Source organism: Acinonyx jubatus, chromosome C1, assembly GCF_027475565.1.
Source record: "Acinonyx jubatus isolate Ajub_Pintada_27869175 chromosome C1, VMU_Ajub_asm_v1.0, whole genome shotgun sequence".
Taxonomy (NCBI): domain Eukaryota; kingdom Metazoa; phylum Chordata; class Mammalia; order Carnivora; family Felidae; genus Acinonyx; species Acinonyx jubatus.
This window is the reverse complement of record NC_069381.1, coordinates 148330778-148355259: the sequence shown is the minus strand read 5'-3', so window position 1 is coordinate 148355259 and position 24482 is coordinate 148330778. Positions and strand designations below refer to the sequence as shown.

Genomic DNA, 24482 nt, shown 5'->3' with positions numbered 1-24482 from the left:
TTGTCTTCATTCATAGTTCTAATCTGGCTAGTCACCAGGAAAAATTAAGAAATGGTAGCAGCAGAAACAAATGAAATTCAGGCACAGGCAGTGTCCTCACTAGGGGAACTTCTGTGTTTATGGCAACTTCTGTGATTTGGCATCAAATTTTGCTTTTGCATTCATGCTCTTCGGTTTACTCAACCAACAAAAAAGCACTGAAAATGTTTGTGGCTATTCACACTAGAAACGTTTTTAACAGTTTATCAACAAAGACCCCCAGATGGCTATCCCATCATGCACGGTCTGCACAGTTCTAAGAAATTCCTAGAATTTGGTCTGTTATGTTATCATAATCCCCTCAGACGTACCCCCATGTTAAACAGGCTTTTACTAAACCCATTAACTTCATTCTCCTTTTTCTGGTAATGGTCAAATTTCTTAAATGGAAAACAGGCATCTCAGATTCCACCATTTTATTTACCCTTTAAAAAATATGGACTGGATCTTTTGCACTTCATTTACACTGTTTTAAGGATCTCCACCAGGTAAAATCCAATGAACTCAGTTTTCTTGAACTTTCTGAACGCCTTAAAGAGCTTCTTCAATCGCTGTTTTCTCTTCTAACCCTTTAACCTCTCTGTTTTTATAACACCATGTCTCCTATTCCACTCCATACTTCTCTGGTCCTTGGGCTTCTTTTCTTCCCTTTGAAACATTAACTTTCTTTACTCTATAACATTCCCTGATCCCATTTAATAAGCACGTGCTTTCTAAAATCACATAGATGGTAATTTTTTTCACCATCAATCTCTGCATAACTGCTAGTGAATTTCAAGATATTGTCTTTTCCTTCTTTCTTGATTTTATATGAAGTTAATGTATTGACTATGTAACTGAAAATCACATTACTGGGTTAAGGGTAAAGAACAAGTTTAAAGAAATGGCTTTTATAAAACATACTTGAGAAAGCAAAATTAGCACACCTCAAACAATTAGAAATCTGAGACAGGAGAAGAGGTGTGAGTTTGGAGAACATAAAATTGGGTTTCCTACAACTATCAGTAATTACATATTACCAGACACTTGCTTTTACAAATATTGATTTACTGACTCCTTAAAACATCCCAGTGAAGTAAGTTAATATACATTTTATATGTAAAGGAATTAGGCACTATCTCCTTGGGAGAACCATATGTTAATTCCAGCAATACTCCTATTATATATTAAAAAAATGTATTTCTAACTCTCCTTTTGAAATAGCTTGTAACACTTTAGGTACATTCTATGCATGTCCTCGACAGCAGAATTTTCATTTACATATTCAATAATCACTACTAAGTACTCCCTCTGAATAAGATAGTTCTCTCTTCAAGGAGCTCACATTTGGGCTTTACTTGCCTGGAAATCTCAAACTGCAATGCAGTATGAAATATACAAAAATGGAATGTGCACAAAGAACAATGGGGCCACATATAGAATATAGCCAACAAGCAATGCAACTGTGACTTCAACAGTACTATCTATCTCCAAAGACCTTGAAGCAATATTCATGACAATTCAGGAAATAATTACTTTATAATGACATATCCTGGATAATAATAAAGCCAAACCCATGATTTAATAAGCAGCCTGAACAGCATAAATTCTAAAAATCTTACAGGGAATCCAATTTAAAAGTGTAACTACATGAAATAGGGATATACAATAAACATCATAGGTGTATGTGTATGCACCCATAACAGAAATTATAGTTCAGCCTGTTGAAAACTTTCTATGACAGAATCTACTAGATGCCTACCCAACATGTATCCTCCCTTTCTTCTTTTGTAATACCACCCTAATTTCCTTAAAGACAGTGCTGCTCCCAGGTAAAAGACCACACTATATATATAGCCTTTCTCAAAGTAAGATGTGTCCACTTGAGTTCTGCCAACGAGACTATAATCAGAAGTGCTATTGGGTAGGGTTTACGAAAAGGACTGTGAAACGGAGCAGATTTAGCTGGGGCGCATCCCTCTCTTTTGCCCCTCCTTTTTAACCAGTTACTGGGAACTCAGATGGGATGGCTAAAGCTCTAGCAATCACCCTGAATCATGAGGATATCTAGAGGATGGAAGCCAATATGAGGAAAGTGGAGCAAAATATAGGAGGAATCTAGGTTCATGAAGACTTCAAAGTGTCATACTGGCCTTGACTTGCAAGACACCTACATTTCTTTCTTTTTCTTTTTCTTTTTTATTAAGAGACCTACATTTCTATCTTGTTGAAACCATTGCTACTTTGAGCTAACACAATCTTAGATATAAGCAATATCTGGTTAATGCAAAAACTGAAAATAATTCAGGATTTACATGAAGTATATTATTCCTCTACTTTCCACCTTTGAGGTGACACTATTCATAACATAATATGTTGAGATAAATGTGAGATAGGTACCTTTGAAAAAGAAAAGGAAGGTAACATAGTAGGAACTTTTCAAATTGTTATACAATTCAATTTCTACACATAAGAGCAGGTTGTAAATACTTCTATAAGTTGGTACTTATAGAATTTTTCTTCAAAATAAACCTTAAAAGAGAACATGTTAGTTTTAAGAGATATATGCATTTATAATTGAAACATAGCCCCTCTGCAAAGTGCTGTAACTCTTTACTTACCCACTAGTGATGCATTTTCCCAAATCATTTCTTAAATTTGAAAATAAAATTTTTCTTTGACTACTTAATAAGGTTGAACTTGTCTTTTCATGTTTATATGCCATTTGTCTTCAGTGAGTTTTCCAGCTGTTTTGTCCAAAATTATTGTTTTTTAAAACTACGTTATAGGGATTCTTATGGATACTATACAATTTTTTTGGATGCTAGTCTTTTCTGTGTTACCAGTACAAATATTTTCTCCCAGTCTGACTCCTAACAAGCAGTCAATAAATGTTAATTTATTATTCTTGTTGCAGATAAACCATACTGTCAAGTTATCAAAACTGTAAATTACCTCATTGATATTCTTACTAGCATTAAAGTAATCTTCCCTATAATAGTATATATTCCCTATATAGTAATTTTTCCTATAATCTAGAATTAATGATAATTTCCAGCTGGAACACTACATATAAATCAGGGCACGTTCTTCAAAGCCAGACCTAATTAGGCTGGAATTTAGTTTGTACGGGCCCATCAACTTTTTTCAAAGCTAAATTCTCTCCAAAGACTTCTTGCTACATGTGGCAAGCTTTACAATATTGACAACAATATTTACAATACTGAATCTTCCTATGTGAAAACAAAGGAATCTATTTTATAAATGTTTTTAGTATTATTGAAATAAGCCATATACATTTAAACATGTATTTCTTATGGTAATTATTTCTAAGTATTTTATAAGTTTGGATACTATGAACTGACTTGCCTATTACAGTTTTCACCTGGTTTCAGCTTATGTAATTGCATGGTTACCACATACATAATTCTCTATTTTAACAGTTCTGATGGTCTTCTAGTTTAGTCTCTTAGATTACTGTTTGATTGTAAACATATCCTATCATACTTAAATAATGATAATCTGTCTTGGTCTTCCCAATATTTATTTATTATTTTGTTTTTCTTATCTTATTGCACTAGCATAAACCAACATTTTCCCAGTTAAAATAGCTACTGTAGTAAACCAAATGTAATCATATAATTACATGTTTTATATCTAATCACATAAAAAATATACCTGAATTTTCTTTCAGGTTATAGAGTAGGTACTATTTCTACCTGAAAGGTAAAGTGTCAGATCTCAGAATTTATAGGGCTGTATGTTTGAAAACAAGGTAAATTTTTATGTCTCTGTTATTTTTTTCTAAGTTTTATTTATTTAATTGATCTCTACATCCAACGTGGGGCTCGAACTCATGACCCTGAGATCAAGAGTTTGATGCTCTACCATCTGAGCCAGCCAGGTTCCCCTCTTTATGCTTTTTTTTTTTTTTTTTTTTTTTTTGAGAGAGAGGGAGGGAAAGAGAGAGAGAGATTGTGTGGGTTTGTACAGGGGCGAGTGTCAGAGGGAGAGAGAGAGTGAATCTTAAGCAAGCTCTAGGCTCAGCAAGGAGCCCACTATAGGGCTCAATCCCACGCCCCTGAAATCATGACCTGAGCCAAAATCAAGAGACGCTCATCCGACTAAGCCACCAAGCACCCCTTATTTTATTCTTAAAATGCTCCTTTTATAATTCACTTTTCACTTGCACATTCATTTACAAGTATCCAATCAAATATTATCAGTATTTTAAAACCTGATACATCTTAGCATGAATAAATTAGAGGAGATTTAGAATAACAGAGTGTGGTGGTTGTAGTTCAGTAATTAGAGAAATCAATGACTAGAAATCAAGCAGAATCTTTGTGTGGAATTCAGACTTGAAATAGAAAAGTTGGGACAAAGGAATTTAATTATTTTCTAATCTTCTTTCACTTTAGGAGCTAACTGGCACCTAACAGTAATTACCTTAGTTTAAAACACCAACCAATTAAAAAGAATACTATGAAGAATTGGTAGCATGGGCATTTCTTTTTATATTTTAAGTGTTACTAAAAACTCCACCACATTCTCTTTCAATCACAGAGGGAATTACATTCTCAAATTTGGACTCCTTCATATCACAGCTTACACATTGTTTTCATTTTATAACCAAACCTTACAAGTTTTTGAGTACTACAGAGATTTTTTAAAACTGTAAAATAGGAAAAACTTCTGTGGATGGGCAGCAGTAACCATAAATAGGTTATTTCCTGGCAGTGGTACCAATATGAATTTACTTAAAACTTGCAATGTTACAGAGAAATGAAAACCATTCCTACAGTCTGCTGAATAATATTACTTAAGTCACTAATGTATAAAAGGTTAACTGTTTTAAGTATGATAAACTATTTCTTTCTCTTTAATCTTCACAGCATGAAAAACATATACTAGAAAGATAAAAAAAATTTTCCCTATAATCGAGAATCAATGATGATTTCCAGCTGGAACACTACATATAAATCAGGGCATGCTCTTCAAAGCCAGACCTAATTCTGCTGGAATTTAGTTTGTATAGGCCCATCAACTTTTTTCAAAGTTAAATTCTCTCCAAAGACTTCTTGCTACATGCAGCAAATTTTATACACTCTCCGTTGGCTAGTATTTATTTGGTAGGTTAATGTAAAAAGAAAAATATTACTTTCTTTTTAAACTTTGAGAGAGAGCCTGTGAGCACATGAGCGAGAGAGGGGCAGAGAGAGGGAGAGAGAATACCAACCAGGCTCCATCATGTCAGCACAGAGCCCAATATGCGGCTCCATCTCAGAAACCGTGAGATCATGACCTAAGCTGAAATCAAGAGTCGGATGCTTAACCAACTGAGCCATCCAAGAGCCCTGAGAAATACTACTTTTTGGTGTGACAACCAAAAAAAATTTTAGCTGTCTCCAAAATCTTAAGCTCTAGCTCCTATCATTAAATTTTAGTCCTGTATTTCTACCTGCTTGTTTAAAATACAACTCGATCTCCTTTCTCAATCCTTCTACTTCAAAATTGGAAAATTTTCATGGCACTAACATACTTTTAGTCACCTAGGTAGGAAACCCTGAATTCATCTCTGATTCCTCCTTCTTCTTTCATTCCATCTATCCAGGTGCCATGTTTTCTTTATTTGTCTGCTGATGCCTCTGTTCCCAATGCTACTCTGGTAAACCAAAATACCTAGTACCTTTTGTTTGGGTAACAGCAAGCTCCTCCTGAACAGAACCTCCATGTCAAATCTCCTCTTCCGGCACAGCCCTTCTTCTACACTGTCGTCAAATTACATTTCTAAAATTAGGTTCTGGGATATCATACTCCTAGTCAAAAATAACTCTCTCCTGGGACACCTGGGTGGCTCAGCTGGTTAAACGTCAGACTTCAGCTCAGGTCATAATCTCATGGTTCATGAGTTCAAGCCCCGTGTCGGGCTCTGTGATGACAGCTCAGAACCTGGAGCCTGCTTTGGATTCTGTCTCTCTCTTTCTCTCTGTCCCTCCCCCACTTGCCCTCTGTCTCTTTCTCTCTCTCAAATATAAACAAACATTAAAAAAATTAAAAAAAAAAAACCCAACAACTCTATCCTGGTATTCTAAATCCTGTTACTTGAATTCAATAACTTTAAAAAACTCTTCCCGGGGTGCCTGGGTGGCTCAGTTGGTTAGGCGGCCGGCCGACTTTGGCTCAGGTCATGATCTCGCGGTCTGTGAGTTCGAGCCCCGCATCGGGCTCTGTGCTGACAGCTCAGAGCCTGGAGCCTGTTTCAGATTCTGTGTCTCCCTCTCTCTGACCCTCCCCCGTTCATGCTCTGTCTCTCTCCGTCTCAAAAATAAATAAACGTTAAAAAAAAAAATTAAAAAACAAAACAAACAAACAAAAAAAAACTCTTCCCCACTCACCCTCATATAGTATATACTCTAGCCAAACACAGTTTCCTAAAGGTGTCTTTGCCTTTCTGTCTCCTGGTCTTTGCCTGTGATGTTTATTTTGCCTAGGGTAACATTTCTCTGTATGTCCAAATCTTATTCATGCTTTAAGGTCTAGTTCAAATCCTGTATTCTCTAAGATAGCATCCTGGGTCTCCCACAACTGAAAGCAAGGGCCTCTGAATCTCTATAGGACTTCACTATATTCTCTATGGTAGTGTTCTCTAACTTCCAACTTGAATGAGTACACAAATCTCCTGGAAATCTTGATAAACTATAGATTTTCATTCGGTAGGTCTGAGAGTCTGTATTTCTAACATGATCCCAGGTGACACTGATACAGCTGGTTTGTGGACTATTTGAATACTGACGTGTTATGGAACACACCAATTTTAGCCTACAACTCTGATTATTTGTAAACTTTTTTTACTGCCTCTGTTTTCCTAAAAATGAAGGAAGGATCCCTGTTTTCTACTGCAACTTGTACAGGAGATGTGCAATTGATATTTGTAAACAAAACCCTGCAAAACTTGTATGTTTTACAAATTACAGGTTTTCAATCCATTAATGGGTTGCAAGCTATATGTACGTGTATATAATATGTATGTATATAACTGAAACAATAAAATTAAGTCAAATGAGAAAAAATATATCACATGTAATAAGGGGAAATATTGTTTTATAAAACTTTTGTTGCAACTACATATACACACATATACATTTGCATGTACTTGGTTAAAAACGTAAAATCTGTTTTCTAATTTTTTTAATGTTCATGTATTTTTGAGAGAGAGAGAGAAAGACAGAACATGAGCAGGGGAGGGGCAGAGACACAGGGAGACACAGAATCCAAAGCAGGCTCCAGGCTCTGAGCTGTCAGCACAGAGCCCGATGCAGGGGCTCAAACCCACGAACCATGAGATCATGACCTGAGCCAAAGTCAGACGCTTAACTGACTGAGCCACCCAGGTGCCCCCAAAATCTGTTTTTCATGTGAGTTTTAGTCAAAAAAGCTATAAAATACATGTTATGGGTGGAATCATGTCCCCAAAAAAGATATGTTGAACCCTTAACCATGGTTAGAGATTAAAGTTGCCACAACCTAAGAAAACCTGGGACTGAAGAATGTGGAAAAGGAAAGGAAAGATATTCCCCTGGAGGCTTCAGAGGGAGCATGGCCCTGCCAATACCTTGATTTGGGACTTTTAGCCTCCATAATCATGAGGGAATGTATTTGTTTTAAGACACCCAGGTTATGGCAGTTTGTTATGGCAGTCCTTGGAAACTAATAGAACACAGAAGAAACATTTTATTTTATTTTTTAGTTTGTTTGTTTGTGTATGTGTGTGTATGCATGGTTGTATATACTGACTAAATAATTGACAGAGAGGTAGGGGCAGAGAGAGAAGGAAAGAGAGAATCCCAAGCAGGTTCCACACTGTCAATGTGGGCCCAATGTGGGGCTCAAACTCACGAACTGTGAGATCATGACTTGAGCCAAAATCTAGAGTGGACGCTGAACTGACTGAGCCACCCAGGCACCCCCAGATATACTTTAGTCACAGCTCAAGTATTTTCTTAATTTCAGAATTATAAAAAATATATAAATATATGAACAAGAATATTATGGCCACATATATTTTAGTATACAATAAACATTTTCAGGAGATTCTACAAAATATAACTTTTAAACATACTCATATAAGTAATCTCCCCTATTCTTTTTTTTTTTTAAGTTTACTTATACATTTTGAGAGAGAGAGACCACAGGGAAGGGGCTGAAAGGGAGAGACAGAATCCCAAGCAGGCTCCACAGTCAGTGCAGAGCATGACGCAGAGCTTGATCGCACGAACTGTGAGATCATGACCAGAGTCAAAATCAAAAGTTGGATGCTTAAATGACAGAGCCACCCTGCTAGTTATTTTTCCTTACATCATCATCACTTATTTTCTTATAGCACTAATCCTAATATATTATATTGTGTTTCTTTGTGTTTTTCCTACCAGAAAATAAGTTCTGTGTGGACAAGTATTGCTTCTTACCATACCCCCTGTGCCTGGTGCATAGCCGGTTTTCAAGAGACACTTATTAAATGGAAAAAAGAAAAGCTCGTAAACTAAACTGTAGGTAGAGGTATTAAATGCTGTTGTTATTATCCTACATCTACTTGTTTCCCATTCCCTCCCAAGAAAAAGCCCTTTGGATAATCAAAAAATTTCAAATGTAAAATCTAGCCAGCTGTCTGTTTTATTAAAGTTGTACTGAAACATGGCCTCACTCACTCCTTTACATACTGTCTGTGGCTACTTTTCTACTACGACAGCAGAGTTGAGTACCTACAACAGACTGGATGGCTTTCAAAGTCCAAAATATTTACTATTTGATCTATAAAATAGGCCACTCTATTTTTTAACTATGTATATATTTATACAATACTTGCCATCTAATCATATGTATTCTAAAGATTATAAGAAATAAATGTGGGAAGTAACCTTCACCTTATTGTAATTCTTGGCTAATTCCAACATCTCTTTTACCACTGATTCATTGTGTTTACAGTGTTCACTGTAGTCCTGAAGTGTCAAACCTTCCATCCAACTCTTCTTATGCAAATTTAGCAACATCTGAAAAATATAAAGAGTGATTATTTTCCTGTATTGAGGATACCTCTTCACTTGTCCTGAGAAACAACTTCACAAAATTTGGAATTAATGAATTTAAAATTTAATTTTATTAACTTAAATTCTAGTAAGAATTCTCCTAAATTTATATTAATATAACCTAAGGAGTATTCCAACCTCATGGCCTTTGTACTTGCTGTCCTTCTGTCACAAAGACTATTTTCCTTATCTTTGCATGGCTTACCTTTCTCATTTCCTTAAAAATAGGTGGCTTTCCTCATCACATTATATAAAAAAGCCACCTCACACTATCTCAAACATCTTTCTTCCCTTATCATTATTTTTAGAACATTATCAACACTTGAAAATTTTATTATTGCATTTCTCGCTCACTAAAATATCAAAAGAGTAGAAACTTTCCCAGTTGATTTCAAGATCACCAGGATGTAGATTCTAGAACAATATCTAATCATAACAAACATTCAATAAACACCTGTTGAATGCATAAATGAATGGATGGATGGATGAAACTGCTATGTTACACACAAGGTCTCTAATAGTTCATACAGTCCAGCTTTCAAATACCAAGGTAAGGAGGTAAATGCCCCATTTACTGAATGACTTCATGTAAATCTTACTGTGCCTCAGTTTACATATTTATGAATTGGGGGCTTATATTAGATAATAAATTTCTTTTCAATTCTAATATTCCATCCATAATTTTTAAAATGAAAACTTCCTTACTGTCTAGATGAAAAGTCATGAAACTGGGCAGGAAATCACAGATTTATCCAGTGTGCAATCAAATCAGCAAACTAGGATCAAATTCTATTAGTGATCGTGGAACTAAATACCTTAGTTCACTGTTTCTCAAACTGGACTCCTAGTTCTGAGTATGTAATTCCTGGAAGTTCCTAAATTTTCAAGTTTAGAGTATTTAAGACAGTTTTTCTTAGTCTTATTCTACAAATGTTCTTTAGTTGAACTTACAATTGAGTAACTTTTTAAAATGACTGCTAAAATCACTGTGAAAAAAATCTGGTTGCCATTACAGCCAGTCTATTTTGTGAGATCCATGAGCTGTAATCGGAAGACGTAGCTAGAATAGTTTAGAAAAACGATTCTACTTGCTCAGAGATTTGCAGTTACATGTGGTACAAAGGTTTTCTTATGCTAGAAAAAAAGGTGCATGTCAAAAATCACCTATGAGACTTTGCCAGACACAAAGCTCCAAATTCCTCCATTCCCATTCAAGGGCCCAGGGAGAGACAAGAGTAACCTGAAAAAAATCCTACACAACTAACTCCAATTTTTTTGACTGTTTCCCATCTTCTCCACTGATAAGTGTTCTAGATAATATATCTTCAGGAAATTTTGGTGCAGCTACAATTATATGTATTATAAAACTACCTATAATTAAGTGTGGAGAACTGGATTTTTCTACCACTTCCAAAGCAAAGTTTCCACAGAGCGTGAGGATATCTCTACCATGCCTGAACAAGGATTCCACTGGGACCCCTGAGGAAGTTTAAAGTTAATTATACAGGTTGGTGGGTAAGAGTAAAGGTAGGGCTTTTGTTACCATAAAAGCTCCTGAACTAAGTTATTAGGAGCATAAGCATAACATTAATTAACTTATGTAGGTATTTGCACATGTGTCCTTAATGTCAAGGATAGTGGCTAAATTTTGGGGGGTACCAAAAAGGGGGAAAGCTGATGTAATTATATGGATATTTCTAACCAGTTGGGTGTTAGGTATCAGACTAAAAAAATATTCACATATACGAAATTTTCAGTTTGTATCTGACAGGTGCTCTTTTTCATGGCCAGTATCTATTCTGTAAAAATTAAAAATAGGTGTTGAAAATATACTCCAAGCTATCAACTAAATGTATCACAGCGGATGTAAACTTTGGGACACAGGCAAGCAGCTGCAAAAGAGCTCAATGGCTCTATGTCTCCCCTCAGGACAGCAAAGAACTGGCCCCTGCAGCCCCTCACTCATCACCATGCTCAAAGCACACAGGAACTTTGGGTGAGTTTACTGGTAGCTTTGACCTTTTATTTATATTTATTTATTTATTTATTTATTTATTTATTTATTTATTATTTATTATTTATTTTTTACGTCAGACGGGTAATGTGCCAACGTCATAACAAGGTTTTTTTTTTTTTTTAAACATTTTTAACGTTTATTTATTTTTGAGACAGAGAGAGACAGAGCATGAATGGGGGAGGGTCAGAGAGAGAGTGAGACACAGAATCCGAAACAGGCTTCAGGCTCTGAGCTGTCAGCACAGAGCCCGACGTGGGCTCGAACTCACGGACTGCGAGATCATGACCTGAGCCGAAGTCGGCCGCTTAACCGACTGAGCCACCCAGGCGCCCCCATAACAAGGTTTAAGGGTGGCACATGTCACACAACGGTGTGAACACCCAATCACGCTTATGAACTATAAAAGGATATAGCTTTGACCTTTTAAAATATGTATTATAAAACTTAAAAAAAAAAAGTCTCCTTTTAATGAAAGCCTTATACAGCACATCCTCCCCACAATATATGAATGAGATTAAAACTAGGGGTCATCTGGTTGAAAAGAGGCAGCATTGAGAGATGAATGGATAAAGAAGGTGTGGTGTGTGTGTGTGTATATATATATATATATATATATATACACATACGTATACATATATACATATACACACACACATACATACACAATGGAATATTACTTGGCAATCAAAAAGAATGAAACCTTGCCATTTGCAACTATGTGAATGGAACCAGAGTATATTATGCTAAGCGAAATTAGTCAGGGAAGGACAAGTATCATATGACTTCACTCACATGTGGAATTTAAGATACAAAAGAGATGAACATAAGGGAAGGGAAGCAAAAATAATATACAAACAAGGAGGGGGACAAAACATAAGAGACTCGAATACAGAGAACAAACTGAGGGCTGCTGGAGGGGTTGTGGGTGGGAGGATAGGTAAGGGGTAAGGGGGGATGGGTAAATAGGTAGGGCATTAAGGAAGACACTTATTGGGATGAGCACTGGTTGTTATACATAAGGGATTCCATACTGGAATCTACTCCTGAAATCATTATTGCATTATATGCTAACTAACTAGGATGTAAATTAAAAAAATCAAACAAATAAATAAAAGTAAAAAATAATTTTAAAAAAATGAAAGAGGGGGCACTATGAACAGCCCAATTTATCCCACTTCTCATTCACCTCATGTGCTACAGGTGAATACCCTTCTAAGGTACCTTTGTGGGAAACAGTTTCAACCAGTTAAGAAACGTCTTGTTTACTACTGATTACTCGTCACATTTGGACCAGTCACATGGGAATCAAAATGTATTGGCTATCAATAGTACTTACTGCTCTTAAAAATTATGTTAAGTCTCTCTCAGAGAGAAATACAAGAAACTAATTTGGAAGATGACTAATTGTAATAGTAAAGAAAGAAAAAAGCAGTTCTGATTATAATTTCAAAGAGCAATAGGCAGACTTAAATATTTGGCATTAGGTGAAATAATCCTAAAATAGTAGAAACAAAAGAATGTTATAACCAAGATGTGAGGTAATTGTTAAGGTAATCAAAATTTAAAATTGCCTAGTATAACTTGTACCCCAATGTTTATAGCAGCACTCTCAACAATAGCCAAATTATGGAAAGAGCCTAAATGTCCATCAACTGATGAATGGATAAAGAAATTGTGGTTTATATACACAATGGAATACTACGTGGCAATGAGAAAAAATGAAATATGGCCTTTTGTAGCAACGTGGATGGAACTGGAGAGTGTGATGCTAAGTGAAATAAGCCATACAGAGAAAGACAGATACCATATGGTTTCACTCTTATGTGGATCCTGAGAAATTTAACAGAAACCCATGGGGGAGGGGAAGGAAAAAAAAAAAAAGAGGTTAGAGTGGGAGACAGCCAAAGCATAAGAGACTGTTAAAAACTGAGAACAAACTGAGGGTTGATTGGGGGTGGGAGGGAGGGGGGGGTGGGTGATGGGTATTGAGGAGGGCACCTTTTGGGATGAGCACTGGGTGTTGTATGGAAACCAATTTGACAATAAATTTCATATATTAAAAAAAATAAAAATAAAAAAATTAAAAAAAATAAAAACATAATTAAAGAGAATTAAAATTAAAAAAATAAAATAAAATAAAATTGCCTAGTATAAAAAGGGTAAGAATGTAGCTGTAAATATCTGAAAACACTACTGCATTTCCCTTTTTAATTTTTTTTTAAGTTTATTTATTTATTTTGAGAGACAGAGAGAGCAAGCAGAGGAGGGGCCGAGAGAGAGAGAGAGAGAGAGAGAGAGAGAGAGAGAGGGAGAGAGGGAGAGAGAGGGAGAGAGAGGGGGAGAGAAGGGGAGAGAAGGGGAGAGAGGGGGAGGGAGAGAGAGAGAGGGAGAGAGAGAGAGAGAGAGAGAGAGAGAGAGAGAGAGACGGAGAGAGAGAGAGAGAGAGGGAGAGAGAGAGAGAATCCCAAGCAAGCTCCACACTGCTTGAAGTGTGTGAAGTGTGAAGCCTGATGCGGGGCCTGAAAGCGTGAGCTGTGAGATCATGACCTGAGCCAAAACCAAGAGTTGGACGCTCAATTGACTGAGCCACCCAGGCACACCTCGAATAACCAGGCGCCCAGGTTATTTTATTAGAAAAGATACATTAATCAGAAACATCACAGAATGAGGAGAAAGATTTTTATAGTAACTCATACAACCAAACATAAACGTTTATTTCCTACTTATTCTCTATTTTAGCACCTACCAATAAGGTAAATGTCTTTAATATGTCCAATAAAATATTCCTTTATGTTCCTGAAATTCATTTGGAATGAAAAAATATTCGAACACATCAAATTCAAACATACTAGGTAATAGTTTAAATGGCTTTCTAAGATAAAAATTTTAACTTACCTTCTGTTCCAGTTCATTTTTTCGGTAGTTAATAGTAATGGAGTAGTAGTGTCTGTTTAGTCCGTGAATTAACGCCTATATATATAAATTATTAGAAAAGGACAAATTAATATTTTGCATGTAAAAGTTCAAAACTGCTGACATATCCTGTAAATAGTATCTTTACCATCTTCTAAAAAAAGTCTTTTAACCTAAATAAATGAAAATGTATTTTTTTTTTCAGCTATAAGTTTAGAAGGTTTAGAAGTACAGGTCACACATTCTTCAAAATATCATACACAGCAGCACAAATTCAACACTTTCAGTAGCCTTGCTCAGAGTCAGAGACAGGGTCTGACCTCACTGTAATTTAAGTTACAAACTAACTATTCATAATCTATAAATAATACTTAATTTGTTAAGTCTGATTTTATGATATCTAGGGGCTCTTTGTTATTTCAAAAGAAAAGCCTAAAATTTAGTCATAATAATACACTTATCTTTTCACACACAACATTAATCTGGGGTTTCCCTGTTTCTTGATTCAGTTCTACAGAGTCATATATAGAATCAAATAATTGTGTCTACACATGTCTCCAAATTAACAAAGTCCATTTCTTACCTCATGATCTTAACCAGTGAGAGCAATCTCACTAACCAGAATTTTTTCCACTGCACTTGTCTTCTAAGACAAACAGGAAGGTCATAATAAAAATTTAAGCTAATGACATGGCTTTATTAAGAAACAATGAAATCTGTCTGTGATGAAATCCACGTGCAACTGCTCAAATAATGGAACGCTAGCAACAGACGTTCAAATGGGGTTCAGAATGGTACTCTGGGAGACTCTCTATCTGCCTAGTAAGACATTAAAGTACAGAAATACACCTTGGATTTATGTTCAACAAGTATAAAAACAAAAAGCGTTCGGGGCGTAACTCAAATATAAAGCTAAAGCTGACCAAAACCACCACCACACTCTCTAATTGTTGGAATTTTACAGTTAAGGTCTTAAGGTATTGAGGTAGAGGAGGAAGGGGTAGAAAGGAAACATTAAATGAATACTCAGCCTCTGTCTTGCACATTAAGTCTTCTATTCTTCACAACAACCCAGTAAGGTAGACTGGTTCTATTTGTATTTTGACAGATGAAGAAAATATAACACAATTCTTAATCTGTACCAGTTTTATATCAAGGCAAAGATGGGATTTGAACCTGAGTATTTCTGGCTCCAAAGCCCATGTTTTTTCTACCATACTATGCCACAACGTATCTTAGGAAATTCTTGGATTCATAAGTCTTTACACTTTAAAGGACCAGGATAAAAACAAAGCATAGCCAGTCTTATTTTAAAACTTTGCTACTAGCAAAAATCATTCCACCAAGTACTAAAACATTTTAATATGTACTATAACAATCCATTCTTATCCTAACATCTGCTATAATAAAATGGTTGATGTGCAAAATTAAAGTACTAAATGTATCTATTAAATCCTTATTCATCTCAATAATCATCAGTAGTGAGTCAAATTTCAGTGCTCACAAATGCTGTGCTATGCAGATCAAAAAGTGGAATTAGGGGCGCCTGGGTGGCTCAGTCGGTTAAGCCTCCGACTTCAGCTCAGGTCATGATCTCGCGGTCTGTGAGTTCGAGCCCCGCACCGGGCTCTGTGCTGACCGCTCAGAGCCTGGAACCTGTTTCGGATTCTGTGTCTCCCTCTTTCTCTGACCCTCCCCCATTCATGCTCTGTCTCTGTCTCAAAAATAAATAAACGTTAAAAAAAAATTTTTAAAAAAAGTGGAATTAATCAGGGCCTCCCTTAATATGTACTAGTATTTATGTAAATTAGGAAGTGTATCCTCTGGGTAGAAGAATCAGAAAAAGGTACTAGTCCTTCCCGTGGATAAAGCCCAAGTGGAGAGTGGAACTTAACACTAGATTTCAGTTGCCAATTGTCCCCTCATTGAAGTGCCTTTGTACAATGCCCTAACTACATACCTCTACATAGCAGGCATAAAGCTAGTAACACCTACAGCCAATAAACGCAAAAATCAGCCAGTGTGCCCACAGTCTACATTTTGGAGGGTAATTATACTGCTAAAATATACAGTTTGGGATTTGAAGGCACTACCTACTTTTCACTTAACATTATTTAGGTAAAAGAGGTAAAACTAACACAGCATGAAAGAGTAGTAGTTATCATAATAAAAAATATTTAAGCTTAAATAAAATGATATCCCCAAGCAGTCTTCCAGTTTCACTTACTCACTGCGTAAGTGAGCACTGTGTAACACCAGCACATTCCAAATCACAATAATTCGGCCAGGTACAGTCCTCCTTCCACATAAGCCCCCCAAACTCAGCCTCAGTGAATATTAAATTCTCTCAAATTAACCAATTTAGGGGTGCCTGGGTGGGTCAGTCGGTTAAGCGTCCGACTTCAGCTCAGGTCACAATCTCGCGGTCCGTGAGTTCAAGCCCTGCGTCGGGCTCTGGGCTGATGGCTCAGAGCCTGGAGCCTGCTTCCGATTCTGTGTCTCCCTCTCTCTCTGCCCCTCCCCCGTTCATGCTCTGTCTCTCTCCGTCTCAAAAATAAATAAACATTAAAAAAAAAAATTAACCAATTTAGTTGACAAGTTGAGGCAGCATATACCAAACATAAGATTAGTTTTATCAAGAGGGAGAACTAACCATTTGGAAGGGTCAAATTACAAATTAAACAGAATATACAAAAAAGGCCACAGTATGTCAGAGAGATAAAGAAGAAAGTTATACAGCTAGGAAAGTTCCTAAAACATCACTACATAACTTTTTGATTTACACTTAACAAACATATGATGGACTTAGGAAAATTTAGGAAAATCTTCATTAAAACAGGGTTCATTCCCAAAGCTCATTCATTAATTGGCTACTTAAAATCTGCAACAGTTTTGGGGCATCTGGGTGGCTCAGTCGGTTGAACATCCGACTTCAGCTCAGGTCATGATCTCATGGTTTGTGAGTATGAGCCCCACATCGGGCTCTGTGCTGGCAGCTCAGAGCCTGGAGTCTGCTTCCGATTCTGTCTCCCTCTCTCGCTGTCCCTCTCCCCCTCATGCTCTCTTTCTCTCAAAAATAAATAAACATTAAAAATTTTTTTTCTTTCAAATCCATAGCAGTTTCTCAGAGAAGCACTGTTATAAAAGTCTGATTCTATTCTATAATATTGTATACTATGGGCTAAATAAGCTTTCAGTGGCTGGCCTGGGAAACCAGCCACCTTTTACAACACTGTTTCTATGATAGTATATTTTGGATTTACTAACAGCATTTAGCTTATTTATGTGCTTCCTGTATATCCTGATCCTGGTTTTCTATGCTCAAATCCTGTAACCTTTCAAGAAGAAAATTCTGCCTAGGTTGGTACTCATTATCAGAGTAAGGTGCTATCTGTTCTAGATTAAGAATGGTTTGGAGGACCATAGACAAAGGGGAGTTTTGAGATATGTTGATTAACTTCCAGGTTACTTCTATGCTGTTTTAGTTCATCTTTAGAGTAGAGCTTCATAATTTTATTGGCATGACAAATTCAAAACAAGTATACAAGTAATCATTACAGTGAAATAAACTTCAAAATCAATCACCATTTGAGTTATTCAAATATTTATTCAAATTCTGCTAACTACCTTTTTGTACCTTTTAAATTTTGAACTGTATAAATATATTATCTGTGCTAAAATTCATTATGTAATTAAATTCCAAGTGCAGTATAAAGAACCAGGAGCACAGGTTATAAATATCAGTTCCTACGTTATTTCACTATGAAACCTGGGCAAATTTTGAACTTTCTGGGCCTCAGTGGTTCCTTCCAGGGCAATAGTTTTATAACTCCTCCAAAAAAAAAAAAAAAAAAAAGTTTTTCAAACAGCTTAAAACTCTGTTAGACAATGCAATTGTATTCAGGGCTACACTTAAGAGGCTCACGGTCCTTGCACAATGCATCTGTGCATCAAAAGTTACCAAATTTCCATGCAGTTCACAACCCAAGCTTCACTTATACTATGGTTCTCAAAGATTTGAAATGCTCTTAACAGTTTAAGTGGAATATAGTTTAAAATTTTTAGTTACTAAAATAAAATGCTTGTTAACTCTCAATCCTATTACCTTTGACAATAATGGTCAAATATTCCAAGGACAAAATAATACAAAGTCTCATATATTAAAACAAAAGTCCATAGGGTGGGCACTATACTTCTGCCTATCAGGATTAAAATGGCTTCCCTTATTTAAAACATGGAAGTTAACACAAACTTTGTCTATTGGCTTTGTTTTATGGTACCTATTTCAACCCTGTTTTAGTGTTTTAAAAATAATGTTTTCTTTAAGTAATAAACGTTTCACAGTAGTAAGTTTAGGAACCACGGAAAAGGAAAAACAGGAAAAAAATTCCATAATGCCACCACCAAAAGTAATCAATGCTAATATCTTGGTATAGATACATAGGCACAGTTTATAAAATATGGATTTGCTAAGAGAACCTCTATATCCTATTTTATAACCTTTTTCTTAACATATTTTGAATTTTCCTCAAATTATTAAACAGTAATCTATAAAATAATCATAATTTTCCCCACTACTGTAAGTATAACAGAAAAAAAATCAATGTTAGAGAAGCATTAGTAACCACCAGCATAAGTGGTTTCTATCCCCAGTTACAAAGAAGTTGGTTTAGGAGGAAGGCCCCTCTTAACATGAACTAATTTTCCTTCAAAATAAAAGCCTTTTGGAAAGGCTCCTGATCCCCAAGTCAAAGATTCTGCTAACATATATTAAAAGTCCATTATAAATATTACCATTCATTTCAGATTCTTCTGGGTTGCTTTCTTTCTAGCTTGTCTTAGAAAACTAAGAAATAGTTTTGTCTATGGCCATACCACCCTGAACGCGCCCGATCTCGTCTGATCTCGGAAGCTAAGCAGAGTTGGGCCTGGTTAGTACTTGGATGGGAGAAATAGTTTTAAGGTGTGGCTTTGTTCTGTCACTTGTTGGCTTAATCCCATTTGAGTGTTTTAGTACTGAAATTGTCTTAAAACTATTAAGCACTCAGATAGATGACATTCTGATGGGCGCTATTTAAACTGTGAAATAAATATATTTACAGATTTTAATTACAAGGCAAAACAAACTAAAATGAAAGGAAAAACAATGATGTTGCAGCTATTATATACACAGGTCTTTCTAACTTGGGTTTGGAACTTGCTTTATTTATAAGGTCTACCTTAAATGACAGACGGTAAGGTAGCACCGAAAAACAAAAACTGGACTGCTGTAGAAAAAAACAGATTTTAATATTGATTTTACTCAATTTATAAAGTTAAAAAGCAGTGTTTACATTTAAGACATGAAATTGGCAACAGGTGGTTGCTGACTTGCAATTAGTAAAAACTTCTGGCAGAAATATACCATGTAGTAATCACAATGATCTTGGATTGTGAGATGCTACTTAACCTTTTGCAAAAAAATAATGAAGCAGTATGATACTATGGGGGTTTATGAGAAAGGTCATTATCACAGGCTAAACAGGTCCAATAATATATTCTCCTGGAACATACAAGCATGGGCTTGTCTGTACCCAATCAAAAACACTGGTAGCTTATTTCATACTCATTAAACTCTGCAGTTTTCCCGGACTTGTAAAAAAATTTTATGCAAAAGCAACACACCTCAATTCTTTGAAACAAAACATTTCACTTCGGAAAATTTCAGATGAGCGACTGCTACAAAAGTAAGCATCTAAAGGTATAAAGTTATCAGAGTGTAACCCAGGCTTAACCATGGTTAACTATCAAAGCCACAACTCCCCAAAGACAATCATATGACAGAGCAAGGTTTCAGAAGGCAAGAAGTAATAGCTACTATAATGTCTTTGTCCTATGTGTTCTATTAAACCAAACTGGTATTTCTGTCCATTTAATTAATCTTCAGAGAAGCAATTAACTATATAGACACAGTTTGTGGTGCATTTAAAAACACATTTAAAATAATCTTTGCAAACAATAAAGATTTGTGTAAAAACAATGAGACACGTGAATGATACACAGAAAACATTAATCACTCAGGAGGATATTAAATGCCCACATAACTGTGAGAATGACGGTTGACATTATTAGAACAAGACATGAATGAATCAAAAGTAATACACAGATATGTTTTGTAGAATTTGTTTTAAATGTGGAGAATAAACAAAGAAAAGGTAGAAAACTTTAAGTACCATTTAGGAATTCTGTCTCAAGGTGTATCAATTTTCCCATTTTTAATGCTATGAGAAATGTCTACTAACCAATCAATAGTGATACCTAACGCAGTCTACCTGAAACTTGTGTTGGTCCTTGACTACAATGTTAACCATGCAAAGCCATAAGGTACTCTCAAGATAAAGGCTCCCCTATGCTCCCAAAAAGGGTATCCTCAAACTATGTTAGGAAAGTTTAAAGACTCCACAAAAAATGGACTCATAAATGAGCAAATCTAACTTTTGCAACAGAATTTCCATAATCATCTTCTCAAGCACAAGAAAAACTAATTGCAAACAAATTAAAATGTTAAGTATCAGATTTTAATATGACCATTGATAATAGGCTTTTAAAATGTAAAACAGAGTTTTAACACATTATCAAATACAGGCATTACCTGGATAGATGGCTTGTTTAAATGACCCAGATTTGAGGTTGTTTGTCTTGGTTCATGTCCTAAGACCATCATATTAGCATTGATCAATCTGAAGGCATCGATAACAACCTGTAAAAATAAGGTGTCCGGTCAATTCTTTTTTAAAAAGCAAGTGATGATGCCAAGCAACAGTGGACAAGGCATGATCAACTTGCATCTGTTTCTGGCCTATTTCCAGAAAATCATTTAATTATAATATTAATAAAAAAGAACCTCCTGCTGACTGTGCCATCAGCACACCACCCTCTATCTTGTAATGTAAGGTGACACCAATTATTGCAATTTTCATGAAGCAGTAAAGAAAAACATTAACTTTGCATCTTTAGTATTGAAATACATCATTACTAAACTTACACAACCAAACAGCCTTCACTGGTGTGCATGTTTGTCACCTAAATTTTACCTAATCAAAATGAATGACAAAGAGAAACTAAAACTGAAAGTGAGCACAAGCTAAGGGACCACATGTAAAGCCCAGCCCTGTCACATCAATTATACTACCACAGTACTTGAAATGACAACAAAATTACAGCCAGCAAGGCACTTGCTCCACGTATTCTCTTCTAGTCAGATACCTTTTACTTCTTGTGACTATAAAAGACTTTATACCTTGTCTGATGGCCTTAAATATCCAAGCCACTGTCAAGAATAGGAGGCAAATACGAAAAAACCAAGGTCATCTGTGCTTTAAGCCAGGAACATGGTATAGAATGATATGGCCCTAAGTTCATAGTACAGAAATAACAGTAGGTATCATCTTTTTCTAAGTGTATTCAATATTTCCATAAAAAAAGAGTACATAGTCTTACATGATACAGTATTATCTGTTCTTTTATATTAAGAAATTTAACAACCATCACATAGTATCCTAACATTTTTCTTTTCTGTTCATTGTCATGGATTTGATAGAACTCGTTTAAGTTTTATGTAAAGCACTGGGACTTAAGACAGATACTTCTTTCTGGGAATTTAAATCAATTACCTAGATAATAAACTCAATACTGCTGTCACATAAAAAAAATTTTAAGCAAGATAATGTATTTTTCTATATTTGCCTTAAAGGTGCTTTAACTGAGATTTATTAATGTTATAAAAGCAGCCATCAACTAGACTGTTTCCCATCTGTATTAGTTTGAGTATAGTTGAGTAAGTTTAGTTGAGTAAGAGGTAGAAAATAAAATTTATTTTTAAGTTAAGCCACATGAAATCTAATCACATCTGAAAAATCTGTTCAGAGTTATGTATGCACGCTGTACACTAAAGAACAAAATCTAAAGAAAGAAAAAGAAAATCACCCTTTCTAAAAGGCTACCATGAAGGGTCAACAAACAGTATCAAAGAATACAAACTTAGACCGAAGCATTACAAGAAGTATCCACTCCAGCAGGCCAAAAAAAAAAAAAAAAAAAAAAAAAAAATCAACTTTGAATTTTGCTTTTATTTCTAACAGTCTGAATTTCCCCAAAGAGTCCTCCTGCCTCAAAATAAAACCAAGTATCCCCAGAACATACATGATTTAATAGTTTTGGAAACTTTTTTCTTTCCTCTACAATAACTGAAATTCAGACTCAACTTTCACATTTATATATAAATGAATATGGCCTAGGTTTATACCTCCTGCTTATACTTAAAATTTTTTAATCATTTATTTTCATATAGCAATAATAAAAATAGGTACTAATATCAGGCATGCTTTAGTAAAACATCATAAATAATTTCAATCACTTGTTTAAAAAACAAAGAAGTAAAATTTTCTACTAAAAAACACATAAGGTAAAATTAAAATGTAAGCAAAAGGAGAAAAATGACCATTTTAATAGACAGATGTACTTAAATAAATGCAGGATTAAGAACTTCCACCATTTAAGTGTTGTGGTAAACTTAAGAGCAAAGCATCATCTTGGCCCAACTGTTCTTAGAAACCTTTGATTCCATTTTAAAATTTTAGTAAAATCATTTGTAGGAAAAAAACAATCCTACAGAACTACTATGAAAATTCCATCATATATCACAATAAAATGTCTATGTATTTTTTTTATACTGAACACTTTTAAACAAACAGCAGGCAGCTATTTTACATGCGAAAATCTCTGTAATATTTCTCTGGAATATTATAAGCAGGTGTGAAACTTCATAAAAAGGAAATGAAAATACCAGCTAAGTAGGTATTATGATCAGTTAGAAACAAATCTAAAATAGAAAAAATTAAATTATATTAAATAAAACATTTTAAAGGTGATACACTGCTCAATAAATGATGGCCTGTGTGAAATTACATGCTTAGATTGACAATTCCTGAACAGCAATATCATAGCCAATAGAAAATAATACTTTAACTACACCAAGATTAAAGGAATTTGCTGCCATCGCTATAGCAACTGTCTTAAGGAAACTAACATGTTCAACAACCTGCAGACCAAAATTAGATTTAGTACGCAATAAAAATATAAATATGGCAATATAGTCTACATTTTAATTTCTGTACAATTTTATAATTGCCTTCTGCGCTGTGAGAATAAGTGGGTTTCTCCTTTAGAGCAACCTATCAAAATAGACTCATTAATGTCCAGTGCACTAATGAGCAATGGGTGAAGAAGGTGTTAATTATGCCACAGTAAGATTCAAGAAAAAGCCCTGGTGAGTACTTGGAGGTGTGTATAAGCTGAAGGCATTTCTCCATGTTTATGTATTTACAGCATGATGCAACACAATGACAGCAAAGTGGTCACTCCATGGATAAGAACGGTATCTTAGATACAATATACTGCACAAAGAACCCCCAAAGATTAATTAAGGTTTGGGGGAGGGGACAAGGGAAAGAATCCATTTTTGGAGCTATATGAATTTTCTAAACAGTTTGTTTTAAAATATACATACATTAAACCAGTTCAGTTTATATCTTATAAATCCAAATAGTAATTTAGCCAAAACTCTTTGCATAAAAACTACCTCATTAATATGTACTAACAAAAACTTCCAAACTAAACTATAAAGAAGATTTTCAGGAATATGATGCTAGACTTTTATAATTCCTTCCCATGCTGAAATCCTATATACCACATTGAATCTATCCACCAGCCTGACCATTTAATTTTTTCTGGTACAAGTGCCTTGAGACTTTTCAGAGGTCACTGCAACAGTAGACAGCTTATAACAAAACCATTAGCAGTTTGGCTAGCTTAGGGAAACCTCTTACTTTCCTTTTTTGTTTATTATCACTGCATGAATCTGCAGCATATGATAGTTTATAATTTCTCAGGCTTGTTAAATTCATGTTAAAGGTCTGTTTTCTTGTTGAATAAATTTTGTTCATATAATGCTGCCTATTTCATACACTCAGTCTTTAATAGCACCTTTGGTCTATGCGCAACTCACAGATCAAAACAGAGGACTAAAATAGGGGTTGATGATGCTATTTACATGTGTGATTCCTGCTGTCTTCTTGTTAGTAGCTTTAATATAATAGAAGACCTTGTCTGTTTTGTAATTAACACATCTTTACTGGAGAGATATTTGGAAGTGATTGCTGTGAATATACTGGTTAGTAAAATAAACACAATCACACACCACTTTCTGTTATCAGACAAATTTGTGAATTGTACACATTATACTCCAGATCAACAAACTGTGATATAACAGCCAAGTAGAAGACACATATTTATATAACCCTTTATTTTTCTGAAAATATGTATTCACTCTGACCTTGCAAATATAATTAGCTTGTGGGATGTGCAGATTTCAGTACCATGGTTGCTTTACTAATTGCAACTCTTGGAAA

At 35.2% G+C, this 24482-nt stretch overlaps 1 protein-coding gene and 1 pseudogene across 2 annotated transcripts in view; both read right to left on the bottom strand.

Moving 5' to 3' along the window:
- Positions 1–24482, bottom strand: part of PSMD14 (proteasome 26S subunit, non-ATPase 14) — a 97905-nt gene that overhangs the window by 5560 nt on the left and 67863 nt on the right. For both annotated transcript variants that reach the window (XM_015082816.3, XM_053215163.1), the window contains exons 8-10: positions 20666–20773; positions 14017–14091; positions 8943–9068 (exon numbers count right to left, since the gene is read on the bottom strand). In XM_015082816.3, coding sequence (XP_014938302.1) covers positions 8943–9068; positions 14017–14091; positions 20666–20773 — 309 coding nt within the window. The remainder of the gene's footprint in view (positions 1–8942; positions 9069–14016; positions 14092–20665; positions 20774–24482) is intronic.
- Positions 11417–11530, bottom strand: LOC113598389 (uncharacterized; annotated as a pseudogene).